This window comes from Podarcis liolepis (genome assembly GCF_965112155.1).
Source record: "Podarcis liolepis genome assembly, chromosome: 7".
NCBI classification, from domain to species: Eukaryota; Metazoa; Chordata; class Lepidosauria; order Squamata; family Lacertidae; genus Podarcis; species Podarcis liolepis.
This window is the reverse complement of record NC_139561.1, coordinates 2,418,880-2,439,574: the sequence shown is the minus strand read 5'-3', so window position 1 is coordinate 2,439,574 and position 20,695 is coordinate 2,418,880. Positions and strand designations below refer to the sequence as shown.

The following is a 20,695-nucleotide window of genomic DNA, read 5'->3' as shown; positions in this document are numbered from 1 at the left end:
TATGATTCTATGAACCCTGGTCTCCCAAGTCCTCGCCTGACACTCTAACCTCTACACCACCCTGGCTCTCATTGGGAATCGCAATTCACCTCTCACCTCCCCATTTTACATATTATTTCACACACAGGCTTAATTAAAATATTAAATTGTTAAGATCTAACCTGGTAGGGTAGGAATATTCAGGTGCACGTTGCCGAATGATAGGGCAGAGTCCCCAATGAGGGGGGAAAGTGCAAGCGAGGGAAAATAAAACAGGTCTATGCAAAAACTAGCACAGATGAGGTCAAGCTGAGCTGGAAGCTCTCTCTCCAAAGCGTTGGTCAGAGGTGGCCGAACTTTTTTCAGAGAGGGCCGGATTTGATGAGTGAGGTCCAACCAAAGTTGTTGAGCTTTTTTTTAGGATTATAGGGCTTTGGGGGGGGGGGGATTTTGCTGCAGGAGATAAACTGCCACAGGGGCCGGATTAAATCGACCAGAGGGCCAAATTAGGCCCCCAAAATGGACTTTGTACATGCCTGCGCTAGGTGGTTTTTTTGTTAAGGAAAGCATTATATTACTACTACTACTACTACTACTACTACTACTACTACTACTATTATTTAAAAAGCACCTTCCAGTTCTGAAATGAAATACTGTAGACCTGGTCTACCCATCCAGAAGAAAAATGAGTTGGTTGAATCCTGAGGGGCTGGAGGGGGTCATCTTGCAGATATGCAATTAAGTCTGCAAGTGTTCCGTGATCCTGGGGCCCAAATCTGCCATAAAGCTCCCCCCCCAGGCTTCCATATTTAGTTCAGATCTGTTGCATCAACCTAGCCATTATCAAAACATCCCGTCGTTTATTAATCCAATCTGTCTCAATGGTCGGAAGAGACTTCTGATGTTGCACAATAAGCATCTTTGCAGCAGGCAACATAGTTTGGATATTATTATCTTTTTATGAAAGTGAGCAGCAGCAACACCATCAACATTGCTTAATGTTTTAACAAAAAGGCTGCGATTTCTACCATTTCCTGATGGACTGGAGCGCAAAACTGCAGTGAAATAAGACAAGACCACCATGTGTGTTTATAAGCGCGACTTCTCAGGCTTGACCTTTCCAGGTGTTAAATATCAAGATGCCACAGCTTTTCTTTAAGGCTAGGATCCCAGCAATGGTCTTGTCCATATGGCCATTAATGTTTCATATCCACAACTGGGATGGGCAGGCTTGATGACGTGCAGGATCTGCCTACTTTGTTTTTACTGAAAACCCCAAATCCCACCACCTGGAGTCTGGTGCAAAAGACACGCACTTAGAATTAAATAATTCTGAGCCCAGGGACTTGATTTTGAGCATCAGAACTGGGTGTTCAGAGTCCTTCCACACAAAAAATCCACCCCTGGTCACTGCCCTCCAACATCCAGCTCTCACAATTTAAACAGTATAATTTGGGGGAGGGGCCACTTTGTTGCTGCTTATACCATTAGAAATCTTGCCAACCTACCGCAAGCCACCCAGAGACCTGGATCCAGATCTATCTTCTGTATGTTCTTCATACAGAATATATTGCTCTAAAAGTGTGTTCTGTTTTTTAAACCCATATATCTTGATTCCTGGATCAAATCAAGCAAGCTATTGCATGAAACCAAAGGACTGCTCTTAAAAGGCTCTTCTGCCGTGTTTTACTAACCTTCCCAAATGGGTCTTCCTTTCCCAATTTTACTGTGATATGAGAAGTACCTGGGACAGGCTGCAGTTAAGAACTTCAGAAGAGGCTGTGCCAATCGGGTCAGCATCCTGGTCTCACTGTGGCCAAGGAGGCGCCTCCCTGGGGAGCCACAGGCAGGACTTGAGTGTCACAGCCCTCTGGCATTTTGAGGTACACTGCCTCTCATAGGGCACAGTCATCCTGGCTGGTAGCTACTGGCAGCCTTCTCCTCCATTAATGGGTCTAATCTTCTCTTAAAGCCGTCCAAGGAGGTGGCCAGCGCTACTTCTTCTGAGAGCAAATTCCATAGTTTAACTATGTGCTATGTCAAGAAGTATTTTTCTTATGTGGGACCTGAATCTTCTAATGTTCAGCAGCATGCAGTTTGGGGGGGGGGAGATAAAGGAGCTCTGCATATACTACTCAGTGACACAGATATTATTGCATAACCGTTTCTTTGAAGAAGAGCAATGGCTGAAGAGAGGGCAGGGGCATGAATAGAGGAGGAAGGGCTCATGCCCTTGCCTAGGTCTGGCCCACAGTGACCTCTGGAGCCCTTGGCATATCATAGCGAAAGAAAGGAGAGCGGAAACAGAACTACCCCATGGTGTGCCTGCGCTCAGTTCTCAATAACACACCTACCAGCTCTCAGTTAATCCTGGTCCAACCCAACAAGGCATATGAAGCTTTATAGTCATTCGCTGGGGGAGGAAATATTTTAGAGGCACCAACAAAACCGTGCAGAAAGGAAAAGGTCCCCCCCCCCCGAAAGCATGCTGGGAAAGGAACATACAGATGGCCTGGGGCTAGACACTTCGCATCCTCAGCGCTGTCAGAAAAGTTCCTGGCCAAGCACACAGTCAACTGCTCAGGCGGATGAACCGTCACAGCCCAGTCCTGCTTCAGCTATTTATTATCTCAGTACCTTCCAGAACTGGCCCCTCCTAACACCCAAGAATTGTATTTGCCAGCACTACAGCCCCATCACTTCAGAGGAGAGTCATCAAGCGACTTAGTGCCCCTCCTCCCCCACTGCTCCCCTGCCAAGTCCTCCCTACGCTGTCGGTTCTGGATGATGAGTCCGCAGCAGATCAAGAGCTCACCACCAGCCCACGAGCGCATCGCCTTACACAAGGCCCTATTAATTTCCTCCCAGCTTCCGTTGCTCCAGCCTATGAGGTCACTCAGTATCACCCTTTGGTCGTCTTCCAATCCTCATCTCTGCCAGCGCCTCTTAACTTGGGGTCATCAGTGAATTTTAGAACACCACACATTCCCCCCCCCCCCGTAAGGAAAAGAAGTGGGGGAAACAAAACAGTCTAAAAGCTGATCTGGGAAGCGCTTGCTCCTTTACTGTTTGCTGTTTGAATAGAAAATCATCTTTGGAAAAGATGGTCGGAGGAAGGCAAGTGGTGAGCTGCCCCCCTTTTGCATTCTCCTCCCTGCACTTTCGGGTCTTCTTGCCCCAAAGGAGTTCCTTTAATAGGTTAGTCTTATGGTTCTTGTTCATTATTTATTACTATTATTGATGATGAAGCCTCAACATCTATACTGACAATGCTTTACAGAGTAAGAGAGCAGCCAGGGGAACAAGGGGTGGGTGGGAGCCCATGCAATTGTGCACGTTGGGTTTCATTTCATCTGGAGGCAAGGACATCAAAGGAGTTAAACTCTGATAATGCCTCTTGCTTGCCCGAATGGAGGGATGTGTCTGTGGGTACAACCCTCTGGCTTCAGCCTGGCTGACACAAAAACCCCAGTACACAAAGCCAGAGTCTCATTCAACCCCTTTTGCCTCCGACTCTCTCTGCTGTTGGCAAGTGGTCCTTGGAAGGTTGCCCACAAAGGAATGTGGACTCAAAAAAAGTACCTTCACCCCAAGTTAACCCCCCCCAAAAGAGAACTTTGAAGAGCATAAAGTTTGGTTTGCAAACAAGGCATGGCACCGAATATCATCTTAAATGGGGTGTACCCTGAGCTGCTTGCTTCCAACCTTGGTGCAAACACTGATTGACGGGGCCCACAGGGCACTTTCTGACAGCCATTCCCAGCTTCCATCTGCCAGCCAAACAGACTCTGCCGATCCATCAAGCAGGATCAGTGCAGGTCACACAATCCGAATGAATGACAGCACTGCAAAAAACAAAACAATAAAACTCCCACAAAAACCCCACAGAGCCAGGCATGATGGCCTGAAGGCCCATGAGGCTACAACCTTGCTGAAGCTACAGGAGTCAGTACTAGGAGTACAGACTGTCTGGAAACTGTATGGACTCAAGTAGAACCCTTGGATTCTACTGGAGGCGAGGCAGAATTCAATTCATTTATTTACTTAGGTCAGTGGTTTTCAACCTGTGCACTGTGGCCCCCTGGGGTGCCTTGAATGGTGGTCAAGGGTGCCACGGGCAACACTGGCCTCTGTCCCTCTTTCTTTCCTTCCCTCCCTCCTCTGATGCCCTCTCATGTCTCTGCCTCCCAAAGGCTTTCACAGCTGTTTGTTGCAGCAGCCCTGGCTACAAGCTCCCCAGGCGAAAGGTGCTTCTAGGGCAGTGTGAGGAGGCACCTCTCTTTGGGGCAGGGGGGGTGCAGTTCAGGGACCTGGGGCAGCAGCTGCGGCTGCCCAGAGGACTCCCAAGGAGGGGGGAGAAGAGAGGAGGCTGAGGGACCCCTCCACAAGGGAGGGTGTTTGAAAAGGGGTGAGGGGCTGCCGGCTCTGTAACTGGGCTCCTGAGCCCCACTGGGTGCCGCAGAAAGAATGTAGTTGGTCAAAGGAGCTGTGGACCTAAAAAGGTTGAAAACCTCTGCCTTAGGTGGTTGACACACCACCCTTTGTGCAAGCCACAGGGACACAGCTCTGCAGCAGAGCATCTGCTTTGCATGAAGGTCCCAGCTTCACTCCCCAATGTCCTCAGGTTGGGCTGGTAGAGTCTACCGTCTGAGACTCTGGAGGGCTGTTGCCAGTCAGTGTAGGCAATACTGAGCTAGATGGACCAACGGTCTGACACAGGCAGCTTCCTGTGTTTCCTACACAAGTTGCCCCTCTGCACCCCTGGCAAGGGAAACAGCCACACATGGGGCCCCAGCCACATGGATGGGTTCTTCAGATGCCATCCACAGCCATGTGGGATCATGCCACACAAAAAAGGGCCCCACAGCACTGCAGTTGTGCACAAAGGGGCCTAAGCCATGAGTGTTTCCGTCTGACCCTCTCTGGAGTGACACCAGTGGCAAAATCAGCTGACTTCTCCAAGTCTGGGTTCTTCTTAAAAATGAGCATCCAACTGGATTTCCAATTCAAGCCACTTCTGCCTCTTGCTGGCCTAACTCCTCCCTATTTTGCATTTAACTAACAGTGTTGGCTTGCCCCAACTCCCCAGCTTAATTAACAGCTTTCTTGCAAGCCTCAGTCAAACCCACATGCAAAGTTCCACCAGATCACAGCACTCTTTGTGGTTTTTAAGGTTTCCTCCTTGTCAACAGTTGGATCAAGGGACGAGCTTCTTGGAGAAGTCTCCATTCTGAGCCAGGGACAAGGAAGTGGCTTTGGACTCCCAGCGCAGCCTGCCCTGCCCTGTGCTTGCTGCAACCTGGTTATCTCCAGGTGCTGTGGGCTAAAAACCCCAGCAGCCCCTGTGTCATATATGGCTGTGCTAGCTGGGGCTGATGGGCGTTGTAGTTTAATGGATCTAGTTCAATGCTGGTCATTGACCCTAATAATAAAGATTTGATTTGATTTACAAGCATCTGGAGAGTTGCTAAGGCTGCCTTGGAAGATTTGGTGCTAACAGAAGTCACCAACAGCAAGGAACTTTGCAGAATAGTTGTGAGCCCCACTAGAAAACCAGCAGCCAAAGAGCCTCTCTGGGATGCCCTAAAGTGACTTAACATGTCATAGTGCAAGAGATGCAACGGAGACCCTGCCTGTGTGGCTGAATACGAAGGAAGTTCCAAATGGCCAGGAATCAGAGCGCCTCCTCGCTTCCTTCCAAAGAAAGGATGGGGTGTAACTCAGAGCACCAGCATCACACACAGACGGTCCCAGGTTCAATCCTCAGACTCTCCTGGGAGGGCTCTGGTCTGAAACCCTGGGGAGCTGCTGCCAGTCTGTGCAAGCGATACTGTGCTGGGTCGACCACTCATTTGAAGCTGCATAAGGCATGTTCCTGATGGTTGGGAAAGGGCTGCACAGCCCTGGAGTCCAATCTCACGAGTCAGGGAAAGCCTGAGCAAAAGGATGCATCTTCACAAGATGCCTGGAGCCGCTAACAGACGATTCTTCACGTTTGTCACTAAGAAGGCCCAGGTGTACTTTGGGCTGGCTGGTGTACCCACATGGCAGCTGGAAAATGCAACACACGCAGCCCTTCAGAAGATGCTGGAAATACATAGAGATGCACCAGCAGGTACATACATACACATACACAGGCAGTGGGTTGAACACAGACACCTGATAGGGAACCTATGCACATCAGCTACAATGCAACCCAACAACTGTATTACATTTCATTTATTTACTCATTACATTTATACAGTACCATTGCATCTTACACGCATTTAACTTGCATGATTTCAACTATACGTGGTTGAAGGCCACTGGCTGAAATCCCACAAGCTAAATGCAAGCAAGGCGGAGAGCTTCGAAGCTCTTTTTGCACCAGCTTTTCCTTGGGAAGCAAGGTCTGGGATGCTCCCACCAGCTCTCATGGGAATTCAGACAGCCCCACAAGATCTCATGAGGGCATCTCAGGGCCTCTGGGGCCAGCACTCCCCAAGCAAGGCAGAGGGCTTAAAAGTTCTTCTGTGCTGGGAAAACTCTCTGCCTTGCTTGTGTGGGAGTGGAGGGAAGCTGTGGGCTGCTCACATGGAAGCAGCTCCAAGGGTTTGGGCATAGGCAGAATCCTTGGGAGCAAACCCCCACTTGAGGTGCAATTGTACTGCATCCCACAGGGCAAGGTTCCAGATCATGCAGGAGCCTCAAGCCCTCAGGAGTGGGACCTGCCAACCTATAAGCACAGCCTTCTGAAACAGACTACAATGCACGCCTTGCAAAATGCAGCAGTTGCTTCCGTGTTCCTCTTGCTCTGGGGCAGAGTCCCCCGTCCCCCACCGGGCAGCACACTGTGCATGCACAACACCCAACAAGCACGCCCCCCCCCCAATTCCTTTGGCATGTGGGCAGGCCCTGTGACGGTTAGAGCACAATAACAGCAAGCATTGGCTTGGCAGGCATTTGCCTTCTCCTGGTTCTGGCAAATGGCCCAAAGGACAGAATTCTGGTCAGGCCTGTACAATTCTGGCTGGGTGGAAACTCTAGGCATCTCCTCCTCCCCACATGTGCTGCAAGGGAGGGGCAGGAGCAGCTCTATCTAATGAAAAGGCTGGGTAACCACACCAACCAGCCAGGTGACTCTGCCAGGTCACCCTGATCCACAGCCCTTGCTTTCATCCACCCCATACGGTTCCCATTCAAGGCCCAAACTGCATTCAAGAAAGACAAAACAAAAACAAAAAAACCTTGACTCTTTTGCATTGCAGTTTTAGCATCTGCTCCAGTCACTTTTTCAAACGTATTCCCACCTCAGCCATCAGGACTAGAAGCTCAGTGGTGAAAGATGACTGTTGGCAGGGCGGTGCATAAAGTTCCAGTTTTCAAAACAGTAAAAGCTAGATTAAGTGTTGCTTTTGTAAAGCCGCTGACACTTCCTCCTGAGTATATTACAATGCTTTATCTCATTTGTTTTTTGCTTTAACTGCTTTGGTAGTAACTTTAATTGTTTTAGTAGTTTGTACTAAGTGTTTTTAATTGTCGTAGAGTTTTTTTTATATATTAAATGGTATAGAAATGGTCCTTAACAAGTAAACTAAGGCAGAGCCAGGACTCAAACTCAGGCCCAGGTCTGATTCCACCATCTGGGCTGCAGCTTCACGAAGCAACCCCTTAGCCAGCCACAGTAAGAAGTTAGAAGGAAATACCACGAGGGTCAAAAGAGGTAAAAGTCCCTTAACCAACAACCCTTGAGAACTTCTGCTGAGTCCCTGCCTGCCTTGGAGCCCAGATCACCCAAAGCCCAAGGCGCCGCCCTGCTTTCTTTGGCTTCACCCTAAAAAGAAGTGGGAGGAGGAGGGGGCTGGGGCTGGGGGCAGCCTCAGGTGGGCAGCTGCCAGGGACAGAGATGTCTTGGTGCCCCATTCAGGGAATGCCCTCTCCAGAGCAGCTCACCTGGGGATCAAATGCGGTGTTTTTAGGCACCTTTTCTCCCTCCAAGGCCCCTCTCCACAGCACCACCCACATTTGCCTGGAGCTTTTCTACAACTCTTTACATCTTAATCTGTGGGCTGCTCACATATTTACACTGGCTTTTCAAAATCATCTTCTCTGTTCCTAATTCTCAGTTACAGGGATAGCACAGAAATGATGGTTTGTTTCCAAAAGAAGTGCAGAGTTAAGCATCCTGCCACCAGAAGGATTTCCACTTGCACAATAGAAACACACACACACCCCGCTCCCCCATGTGCCCCCTAAACCCATTCTGGGGTTCCCCCAACCCTCCAGAGCAGACCTGGGGAGGGTGCAGGGGGGGGAATCTTTGCACTGGTGGGATGTGTTAGCTGGATGGTGTCCTAAATATATAGAAATCAGCTCCCCGTGAAGAGCTGCCTGGCTGCGCTTGACACCCGCTTTGTGCCTCTGGGTTCCTTTGCTTTGCCTGTTTGCCTTTGAAGTCCTGGCCAGCCCTCAGCCCATCCAAGGCAGTTTGCTGAAGGAAAAGCTCGGAGGAGAAAAGAAGAGAAGAATCCAAGCAGAGCAGACACCTGGGTGATGCCAGAGGCCCCTGTCTCCATCTCCTCTGAAACTAGGCTCAGGGCAAGGAAGAGTCAAGACGTTTGGCTCAAAGAGTGGGTGGGGGAAGGGAGGGAACCTCCAAGTTATTAGCCCACATGTCATTAACACTGCCAGCCCACCCTTCTATTGGAGGAAGAGGTGCATTTCCAGTTCACAAAGGGTTTCAGACATGAAAAAGTCTTATCTGGAGTCTTCCAAAGAGTGGGTAAGACATTAGGCCAGAGTAATAGATCTGTAAAGTTAAAATGTGCTATAGAGAAAACTACTGGGCACTTTTGCATTGTAGCTTTAGCATCTGTTACAGTCACTTGTTCAGTCTGGTCACCATTACAACCTTGTTTAAAAATATTACTGTTTATAATAATAATTATAATAATAATTTATTATTTATACCCTGTCCACCTGACTGAGTTTCCCAACCCACTCTGGGCAGCTCCAACAGAATATTATTAATAATAAAGCAATAAAACATCAAACATTTAAAACTTCCCTAAACCTTCAGATGTCCTCTAAGAATCAGATACAGTGGTACCTCGGGTTACAGACGCTTCAGGTTACAGACGCTTCAGGTTACAGACTCCACTAACCCAGAAATATTACCTCGGGTTAAGAACTTTGCTTTAGGATGAGAACAGAAATCGTGTGGCGGCAGCAGCAGGAGGTCCCATTAGCTAAAGTGGTACCTCAGGTTAAGAACAGTTTCAGGTTAAGAACGGAACTCCAGAACGAATTAAGTTCTTAACCCGAGATACCACTGTAGTTGTTTATTTTCTTGACATCTGACGGGAGGGCATTCCACAGGGTGGGCGCCACTACCAAGAAGGCCCTCTGCTTTCAGGGGCAGCGGCTGCTTTTTTAAAATAAACACTATGCATTTGTGATTTCTATAAAGCCACCAATACGCATTTAAAATAGAAGAGAAAGGGAGAGGAAAGCCTGTAACCTCACTGCCCACTTAAGGGAGATGTTATCTAGGTCTTTGTTGCGGATATGCAAGCACAGAGTGGACATCTATCGAGCTTCCATTTTCACCCTGGCATGCGGGTTGGGCCAAAAAGGCGCACTTGACTCACCTTTGTAGGGGACTGTTTTCCGGGGCACCAGGTTCCACCAGTTGCTAACCGAGGAGGCGCCCACACTCAGAACTACAGAGGCCAGGAAACACATGCCCAGGGCTGGGCTGGCGGCCATGCTGACCAGGACGCAAGGCTCCCGCTTCTCCCGCTGCCTTCCGAGGAGGCTCCTGCTGCGATGCCTTCCTCTCGCTCCGTCAGGGGCCCTGACAACAATGGAAGGAAGGAGGTTAGCCTGGCTAAGGTTACAGCGGCCTCAATTATGAATGAACAGTGTCAGAATCGGATGGTGGGAAAGGAAGGGGGAGGGAAAGAGGATGCAGAGGGGAACAAAGGGGGCATTGAGAGAGTTTCCACTCAGGTACTGCGATGATCGGCCCCTGCTCGAAGGGAAGGAGCACGTGGCAGCCAGGATGAGTCAGGCTGTGAGTAACCGGGGCTGGAAATGGGAGGACCCCCCCCCCAGCACATATACATCACCACCCCCTTCATACACTTGTCCAATTCTGAAATTCCACTTCCTGTGTGTCTATATCAAGAAAAGGGTTTCCTGGACATCACAGGACACTGACCTGAAAGAAATTGTGAAATATACCCCAGAGCATTAAAAAAGGTAACCACTAATGTGCCCATTAAGGTTGTGGTGCTGATAATGGTTTCTGATCTGAGGTGTACCAAGACTCTCAGCCTTGGGAGCAGAGTTCAAGCTGGGGAATTCGGACAGAGGAACAGCAGGTTATGAATGCATTTCCTAGGCTGGAGGCAGACGAGAAGACCTTCTTTTTAAAGGCGGCGGGGGGGGGGGGGGAGAGATTTGACCTGTGAAGGCTCCTTCAAGCCACCACTTCCAGCTGGTGAATGTCAATGTGCAAGCGTGTGTGCTCTTCTGTGTTCTTTGGTGCAGTTTGGGCAGCTGCTTCTTTTGCAGAGTTGGAGAGGTTTTGCTTCTCAGGGTGATTGGTTTTGGACCACAACTCCTATTATCCCCATGTGGAGGCTATCAGGCTGGGAGAAGCTGGTTGTCAAACACCTGCTTTTTACTTACACACACACACACGCCACGTCCTCTTCTCAAATTGTTTTTAGAAGCAGGCCAGCCCCCACCACAAAACTATTAAGCAGAGTCAAGAGTGAGGCGAATATACACACACTACAAGCCATGATCTTTTCCCAAGTGCCCAGAGTGTTTCTGGAGAATTTGGGGAAACTGAACTACTGTAGTGGCGGAGTGTGAATTAGCTCCTCTTCAGTTCATTTACCCATAATTAATTCCCCAAAATGTCTTTCTCCGAATCAATTCCATTCTCCCCGTGCATTACCCCAAGTTTTATTAAACCACTTCATACACCCCACAATTCATATCCCACTCACGTCACCCTATCCCTAAATTCTCCAGAAGCGGCCTGGGCTCTCGGGGAAATAAATGCTGTGGCCCGTGTGGTGGTTAGAGTGCTGGACCAGGGCCTGGGGAGCCGGGTTCAAATCCCGCTCAGCCACGCCACTTGCTGGGGGCGACCCTGAGCCAACCATCTCTCAGCACAACCTCCCTCCCAGGGTTGTGAAGATATAATAAAGAGAAGGAGTATGAAAGGTGAAATATAAATGTATACTAATAATTCAGCAGTTTTGATTGTTGTCCTAAGACTTAAAAATATTTGTAATGTTTCTCAAGAAAGAAAACCTAACTGCTATAATAATTTGCTGGTTTAATTTCACCAGCCAACCAACCACAATGCTTGTTAAGGGTTCCCTCGGGTCAAATGGCTGGTGGGGTTGTTGTGCTGCGTGCAGGCCCAGTTGGCCGGATCACTTGTTGTGCTAACAGCCCCCTTGCTACATTTTGCTCTTGGGTTTGCTAACCACAGCTGGAATGGGGGGGGGCACCTCAGAGAAAAACCATCCAGCGGTGCAGAACTACACTGGCCTAATTTGATAGAACAAGTTCCTCATCGCTTTCTTTCCAACTTGTTCGCCATGGAATATTAACTTTGGGAAGAAAAAGAGTAGCAAGGCATTTTTCCCATATTTAAACTGGTCTTCTCTACAGCAGGATTAGGCAAAACAAGGTAGATACATAGAATCATAGAGCTGGCCGAATCAACCAAATCCTTTTTGATTTGCCATATGCTCAAACCCAGGAAAATCTTTTTCTGGCTTCAAACATAGAAACTAGATTCTGGGGGGAAACAACCAAAAAAAACCCTGACACAATTTTTGAAGGAGCAACCTGCCTCTTGCTGTGAAAGTCCAGAATACCTGGCTCAATTTGCACAGATAGCACCTCTTCAAGAAAATGTCACTTTCAAACTCCTGTTCTGCAGAAACAGGCATTCACTTCTCCCAAGGAAAGCAGGGCACAACTTCCGGCCGCACACCTGTGGGTGAATCACATCCAAGCCCAACAGAGCAACAGCTGCTGCTTAATTTGTATTGATCAAGGATTCCTTTCAGCCTGACTCAGTTAAAGGCAGCTTCCTATGTTCTAAGTTGTTCTGAGTCTTTCCCATTTCTCCACCTGAAGCCCATGAGCATGTGCAGAATGTGCTTAAACCCCATCACTTCTGAATCTAACTGACATTCAGGGGCAGAGCTAGCCCACACGCCTGAGCCAGTACATTTGTCTACATCTGGAATACAGCCTCTGAATAGCCAATAGCTAGACCAATTCAACAACAGCAGCCTGAGAGCCTCTAAATCTTACCTGGCTTGAGATTTGTAGAACTCTGGAAAGACAAGATTTTCAAGGGCATCAAGAATGCGCTCCCCCCCCCCCCTTTGCAGAATTATGTTTCCCAGGCTGGTTAACCATGACAGTCTGAAAATGGTTAAAGCACACAAGTGCAGACAGGGCCTCAGATGCCCCTCTCTGCGCAGCCCTCCAAATCAGAAGCTGAGCATCCAGCAAAGCACAGTGGAAGGGGGGGGAGGATGGAGAATTACAAACAAACGTGAACACTCACGTTCCCGACAGGAAGGAGAGAATGCAGAGACCAGGCTGAGAACCAGCCAACCAAGTAATTGTATACTATTTCATTTCAGGACTTTATAAATCCAGAAAATTGTTCTGAACAAGACAGCTAATTTCAGCTCTCCCCAGTCCATTCCCAAAACTCTAGGCCAGCCTTTGCCAACTTGGTGCCCTCCAGAGGTTGTTGGGAGGGACAGGTGGGAATTGCAGTCTAACAAACTGTGAAGGGCATCAGGTTGGCAACACCCCAAACTTGATTAGGGAGAGTGCCATAGTTCTGTGGTAGGTAATCAATACCTCAAGGACTGCCTCTCCCCATATGAACCAACCTGGACCCTGTGATCACCATCTGAGACCCTTCTTTGTGCTCCTCCTCCATGAGAGGTCCAGAGGGTGGCAACACAAGAACGGGCCTTTTCTGCGGTGGCTCCCTGCTTGTGGAATGCTCTCCCCAGGGAGGCTTGTCGGGCGCCTTCCTTATATATCTGTAAGTGCCAGGCAAAAACATTCCTCTTCTCCTGTGGAAGCAAGTCTTCAATTATTGGTTATCATTGTGGCATAGATTACCAGACCATTACCTTGTCCAATGCTTATGGCGAGATGAATTCTCCAGCCTTTGGACCAGTAGAATTCATGCCAAACTCCTGAGTTATGGAATCTCTCCCTTAGATTCCCTAAAACTAGATCAAATCACTGCTCAAAGACTGATCCGCCAAAGACTGGATGACATCGATTTACAGCGAAATTATACGCTGGGGGGAGGTGTTTGTTCGCCCCAGAACATTGGTATCACTTTAACTTACTGCGTTCCATCATACCTCTCCTCCCTTTCGACTGTTGCCCATAGGCTGGCCTTCACCAAAGCGAGGTTTAACGTTTTTCCCTCCAATGTCCTGAGACATAGATTCTCAAAGGGCCAAGCCTCCGCCATGTGCGAATGTGATAAGGAGACGCCGGAGTCGCTTCAGCACATTATGTTCACTTGCCCCTTATTCAAGGTGCCACGGGCAAATTTGTTGGGATCAATCATACAGAAACTAGAGGGTACCCCACCAAAATTCCACCTTGCCCAAATCTTGCAGGATAAGGATACCCATACGACCCTGAAAGTGGCTAGGTTCCTGGTCGCTGTCCTTACCCAAAAGCGTTGCCAAGGAGCACCACAAGCTAATTAAGGCGTAGTATGCCATTCCATCTTATAGTATTTTATTGTTATAGTAGTGTTTTAGCGGTTGTTTTTTCCCACGTGCACAGGCTGTTATTTATGTCTTGTTTTTATCTGTATGGGCCTACGGCCGTAATAAATTATTATTATTATTATTATTATTATTATTATTATTCCTCTTCTCCCAGATCTGAAACCTTGGAGAGTCACTGCCAGCAAGTGTAGATGATACTGAGCTAGATAAGACTGATGGAATAAGACAGCTTCCTAAATTTTGCCTCCAACTTGAGATGCTGGGGTTAATCCTCCTTGCCAGCCACCAGAGCTTAGTTCTGAGCCAAGGCAGACCACAACTGGAGACTTCCACTGCCACAAAGGTCTCCTAATCTGCCCCAATGTGCAATTGCTGCACCGGCTGTGGTTTTACCCAATAGTGAGGGAAAGGCACTCTGCACAGGTTCATAGTCTTGGGGGGCTTCAAATCCCCACCCAGCCACAAACTTGAGTGGCAGCATGCAAGTGACTCAGTTTCAATTCCCCATGTGTAATCTGAGAAAAGGCTTCTGGGGGCTAATAAGTGCCCCTCCACGCACATATTGAATCCTGCCGGCAGCAGGCAATCCACACAAAAAGGCAGCAGCAAGGCTAAATGGATACCAACATTGCCTGGAGGATAGGTCTATCAGTAGCAAAGAGGACAACACAAAACCTCCATGTACAGAGGAAGTATACCTCCAAATATCAGGTGTTGTGGAGAAAGAGCAGAGAAACCACATTGTTAAAAGTAGGGAATTGATTCCCACAAAAGAGGACGTGGACAAATTCATGAAGAAGGCGGCTATCCACAACCACTAGCGATTGTCGCCAGCGTTCAAAACCTGCCAGGTGCCGGGCACATTTTGCACCTGACTACTGGCCACTTGCGACCAAGTGAAGATGCCCAGGTGCCAGGGTGGCAGCTGACGTCTCCACCACCCGGAGGTGCCTGCCTGGAGATCTTGTCTGTTTTCACACACTAGCAACACATCCTTTAGAATTCTATTTGTGATATTTTATCTGCACAATCAGAAAGAAATTCAGGAACAAAAAAGTTGTATTGAAAAATACGACTTTTGAGCAGTCTGGCCCCAAAGTGGAAACTAGACATTCAATTTTGGCAACTGTAACCCTGGTTTAAGGAGCCATTTGGCGCCTGGCTTACATGGCTGTGCTCTTGTGCTCAGGTCCTACTTGCAGGTCTCCCAGAGGCACCTGGGGGTCAGCCATGGTGAGAAGAGGGTGGAGGACTGCATGGGCCACTGGCCCGAACCAGGAGCCAGGCCCCTTCTTACAAAACATCTCCGCCTTCACAAACCTTGCCTGTGAGCTTCCTAGAGCTGGCGAGCTGCTTACAGAATATTGGATTAGATGGCTCTGTCATCTGACACAGTGATTTATATATTTGCGTGCTGCTCCCACTATGCACATGTGCTCACACACATGCGCACATGTGCTGGAGGAGAAAATGAGTCCTTGCTCTCCTCGTCCCCAGTAATGTGATTTGCTGGCTGCCCCCTTCCTCCCAAGAAGAAGAAGAAGAAGAAGAAGAAGAAGAAGAAGAAGAAGAAGAAGAAGAAGAAGAAAAAGAAGAAGAAGAAGAAGAAGAAGAAGAAGAAGAAGAAGAAGAAGAAAAAGAAGAAGAGGAGTTTGGATTTGATATCCCGCCTTTCACTCCCTTTAAGGAGTCTCCAAGCGGCTAGCATTCTCCTTTCCCTTCCTTCCCCACAACAAACCCTCTGTGAGGTGAGTGGGGCTGAGAGACTTCAGAGAAGTGTGACTGGCCCAAGGTCACCCAGCAGCTGCATGTGGAGGAGTGGAGACGCGAACCCGGTTCCCCAGATTACGAGTCCACCACTCTTAACCACTACACCACACCACACTGGCTCAGAGTTTCACGCCACACTTCCCAAACTGGCTTCCTTCCAAGTCGGCAGGAGTGAGGGGGCTACCTGTCTCTTGGCTCTGCTTGTTCGCAAGCCAGTTTGCCTTCACTTAAAATTATTCCAGACAGGGAAGCAGCAAAGTCAACTCCCCACATGACCCTTCGGTCAGCAGGACTCACACAGCAAGACTGCAGAGTGTGCCGGTTAAAACATAGTATAAAACTGCCCCAGAGAGCCCACCCCACGAGCCGAGGCACGTCCCTCCCCTCCCCCATCAGGCACACAAAGCCAATTAGGACGCCGTGGTTTTTTAATATCATCAAAGCTCCCTGCCAAGGCTCCCAACAGCCGCAGCCGTTTGGCCGGCATCATTATGCCCACTTAACAGATCACAAGCCGGGGATGAGTAACAGCCCATGGGGTGGCTAGAACCAGTTTTCGCGGCACTCCACCTCCTAGGGCTAATTTAAAATTAAAGTAACTATATATACCTACAGAGCAAAGCAAGGTATTTGAACCTAGAAAACCTGGGATCAGCTTTGCGCTTGGTCACGTGCACCCACAAGCCACTCAGGCACCAGGGTAATTTGGGGGTACATGGGGCTCACCTGACAGCCCTGCTGTTGGAAGGATAAATGTAAAGAACACGGCCCATTAAAATGTTCTGCCAGTTATTCCCTAGGCAAGGTTGGCAAAGTCACTCCTGCCCCGCAGCCTCAGGGGCGCAGTCTGTAAAACGGGAAAAGTGCAGACCTAAAAACACTACTTAGCATCTCCACACCTATTCCAAGTGTTCAGAATTGCTTCACAAACATTTACCTCACTAATCCTCACAACAACCCTTTAAGGTAGGTCCGCAGACAGCGAAAAGGAAAGACTGGGAGCCAGTTGTCTGAGCGAAAAGTTCATGGCAGACCCACCCAGAGGGCACTATTGACTGAAAAGTATATCAACTGCCAAAAATAAAGTAGTAAAATAAGTCCGTTTTGAATGACCTGCTTCCTTCAGCCATCCTGCTACATTTCTGTATATGGTTGGTATCCAACTAATTTCTACGATGAATTTAATGAGTAAGTGTCAATTAACATCAAAGGGTCTCCTCTGAGGAGGACCAGTTAGGGATGCAACCCTTTTTAGTCATTATCTACGAAGTGCTGCATCTATGCCTACAAAGCCACCAAGTAACAAAAGTGAAAATGCTGCCGTTTCCCTGGTCTTTGGGGGGCAGAGCCAAGTGTGGGGCTCCGCTGAGGTCAGGCTGGGTCAGGGCCCAATAGCTTTCAAAAGGCTGTGGGGGCAAAGGCCAGTGCAAAACCTGCCTTTTCACCTCAAGCTTACAGCTGAACAAGAAAAGAAAAATATCACCGATTTTTTGACATGCATTATCCACTAACTGTGTGGAGGGGGGGGATGGGGGAAGCAAAATAGCCTGTACTGGCTCTATTTTAAAAGAAAGAAACAGCAATGGTCTCCGAGATCCCGGCCAAGAGCCACGGCCTCCACGCCAGAAACTTCTGCCAGGGCTTAGAAATGCAGCCCAGCCAACTCACCACAAAACCTTCGATCCAACTCTCCCCAAATAAGCCTCCCGCCTTGGTCAAATCCCCTTTCTTGTGGCTTTCCTGTGCTTTTAACCACTTCCTGTCTTCCGAATGAGGCCAGCGCTGAGTCAGCTGCGTGTCGGAACCAGGGGGGAGAGAGCGAAACAATTAACAGTTCCAAAAAAGCAGCAGTGTTTTCCTTTTCCAGCTGAGTCGGAACTGCAGCCACACCTTCCTCTGCCCCTGGGAGCTAGGTCCGCCTCACTACCAAGAACGCAGATGGATCACGTCTTCTGCAATCTCTGGCAAAGGCAGCCTTGCCTGGCCAAACTCACGCCTCCCCCCCCCCATCAACTCTGGGAAGGATGCAAGGCGCTGTGAAAGGCGGCACGGGAGGGAAGGAGAGAAGGGAAGAGTTCCAATCCTCAATCCTACCAAAAGCTGGCTACTAGTTCACAGAAGAGAGAAAGGCACTCTGTACATGTTCAGAGGCTACCACTTCATGCCAGCAGTCTCAAAGCCAGGATTCCTGTGTTCCTTTTTTATTTTCAGGGAAAAGCTGCAGTGCAGGCTGACAAAAGCGAAGTATCAACTAGGAAGAAACCTTACCGGGAACAGAAACAGCACAGAACACAGAAAGCTGTCTTACATGTTCCATCTACCTCAGCACGGTCTACACCGACTGGATTTCAGGCAGGAGTCTCTGCCAACCCTACCTGGAGATGCCAAGACCGAACCTGGGACCTTCTGTTTGCAAGGCAGGTGCTGTGCCACTGAGCTATGGCCCTTTCCCAGCAGAGACACAGCTGCCCTGAAGGTCCGGCCCAACCGCTGGCCAGAGTGAAGCAGGTGCCTCTGGCTGCGGCTGCTGGGAGGCAGGAAGCAAAGGCTTTGGTGCTCCGTGCACAACACATACACCCATCACTACTGGTCACGGTGGCCATGCCCCACCTCCACGGTCGGAGGCAGTGCGTCTCTGAAGGCCAGCTCCTGGCATCCCCTGTGGGCAGAGTGCTGTTGTGCTCAGGTGCTGCTTTTCAGGCTTCCCACAGGCACACGGCTGGCCGCTGTGAGCACAGAGTGCTGAACTAGGTGGGCCAGAGGCCTGATCCAGCGAGAAATCTGCCTCCAAGCATGCCTGCTGCTCTTGTGTGTCGCAGAGGAGCCTGTTCTGTTGTCTGTGTTGAAGCAAGAGATCCCGCCGCCAGCCTGCTCAGCTTTTCTGTATGGAATGGGGTGGGAGGCCAGGACAGAGCACCCTCTTAAGGCTTACAAACACTCGCTCAAAACATCCAGTTGAGCATGCAACGGTGGGGCAGCCATTGCCACTGGGCCAACCTGGCACCTTCAGCCCAAGATGGCTAGGAATAGCCAGAAGCCGGGGAGTGAGTGACCTACGGAAAACTTGACTTATCCGGGGGGGGGGGGGGAGGCCAGGCCGGAAGAGACATCTCACTTGCTGGCAGCTGAAAGAACCATTCAGATGCCAGGCTACACCAATGGTCTCCACCAGGCCATTGCCAAGTTCTATTTCAGAAATCCCCAAGAAGACAGGAGGAGACTGCAGAGGCGGGTAATGGATCAGTAAACAACACACCCATCGTGCGTCACAATCCCCAAATAAGCATTGATGTGGGACGAGGGAAGGTACCCCCCCAACACACACACAGAGCAGAAAAGATGCAGTAAGTCAAGACAGGAAGAAATGTGGACTTCTTTATCCTGGACGACATCAAGGACCACCAAATGACACAGAAGCAGAGTTCTAATGTTGTGGAACTGAGGGAGACCTCAAGATGCTCATGGTTGCTGGCTGGTCTTTCTGGTGCCTCCTCCACAGGTGAATCTTCATTAACTCAACCCAATCGCCTTGCCCTACTCGGGCTGCGTTTCCCTGGTACTTTATCAACCCTAGCTTGAAAACAAAAGGCATTGTAGCACCTTAAAGACTACCAAGCGTATTATTATGGGGCATACTTTCTTGGAGCAGAATCCACTTCCTCTCCAAGAGCAGCATTCTGGCACAGTTCCTGTTCCTTTCAAATGGGTTTGCATAGGAGAAATTCCTGATTAGAGTGTGCCTGCACCTAAACTGTGGAGTGGACAGAATAGAAAATCCACTTTGATTTTCCCGCTCAGGCCCCTGAATACCTGGGGTGGAGAGCAGGCTCACTCCAAGACGCCACAAAGCAGGGGTTGCCAATGTGACGCATGGGAGGACGGCAGCTCCCACCAGTCCCTGTCAGCACAGCCAATGGGCAGGAATGATGGAGTTGCAGACCACAAGATTTGAGGACATGGCATTGGCTATGCCTGGCTCCATCCCAGATTGGGGGAAACAAGCCAAAACGGGTCCATTATCTTCCTTTGGGGTTGGAGGGCAATTCCTTTTTTGAACTAGCTGCTGTATTCTCCATAAAAAGAATCAGATGTTGTAGATCACTGAGACGGATTGTCACAACCAGAGAGACCCGCTGTGCATGCAGGGACCTAGACATGGTGAATTCTGTGCCCCCGGAAGGCAATGTGGCCCTCATGCCCACATGAGAACCTGGATGAAAGTCAAGGCCTTTCAGGTCCAGCAGCCCATTTCCCAGAGTGGGCAAGTAGGTGCCCCTCAGAAACCCACCATCAGGCTGTGAGTGCAGCAGTCGTCTCCTCCCGCTGGCATTCCTAGGGATGCTGTCTCTCCTGGAGGTAAGATACAGCCATCAAGACAGTGGGCACTGATAGCTTCATGATGTGAATTTGCCTAATCCCTAAGTAGGTGGTGATCACTATATCTTACAGCAGCAAATTCCCATTTAGATGCATGAAGCAGTGCTTCCTTTCCTCTGTCCTGGAATCTCCCAGCATTTCAGCTTCATTGCAGGATTCTTGATTCTAGTGTTATGAAAGGGGGGGGTGAGGGGGGTTCACTTTCTCCATGCCGTGCATCCTTTGATAAGCCTCTGTTATCCTCCACATGCCCAGACATCTTTTTTCTACACTAACCCCCCCTTCCCATTGTTGCGATATATCCCTTGACAATCATCGCCACCCTTTTCAGAGATGTGTTATCTACACTGTGGCCCCACTAAGTCTGCACAATGGGGCCCTTTGAGGCTCTATCTGAGGCAATTGGGTTTGTACCTCCTCCTCCGCCACACCCTCTCCCCCTAGAACAGCTTTTCTCAAACTTGGGTCCGCCAGTTGTTGTTGGACTGATCATGCCTAGCTAGCAGGACGAGCTGCTGCCCAAGACCACACCTGCTTTGCACCTTCCTTGAGGGTTCTTGCCTGGCTGGACCTCTGACCATGCCTCCCACTTGCCAGGGCAGAGAATAAATAGCAGGGGATGGGGGTGTAGACACTAGCCCACGGTATAAAGCTAAAATTCACTTGTTGCTACACCTACTTTTGCCTTTGGCCCCACCCACCACTGGGATGCGGCCCCCGGAAGGCAATGTGGCCCTCCGGCTGAAAAGGGCTATCCACCCCTGCTACAAGGG

The 20,695-nt window shown here is 49.4% G+C and overlaps 1 protein-coding gene across 6 annotated transcripts in view; it reads right to left on the bottom strand.

The window, feature by feature from the left end:
* The window catches only part of SEMA4C (semaphorin 4C), a 64,649-nt gene that overhangs the window by 31,364 nt on the left and 12,590 nt on the right, over positions 1-20,695 (bottom strand). For all 6 annotated transcript variants that reach the window (XM_083514217.1, XM_083514213.1, XM_083514216.1 and 3 more), the window contains exon 2: positions 9,609-9,814. In XM_083514217.1, coding sequence (XP_083370343.1) covers positions 9,609-9,726 — 118 coding nt within the window. In that variant the 5' untranslated portion in view covers positions 9,727-9,814. The remainder of the gene's footprint in view (positions 1-9,608; positions 9,815-20,695) is intronic.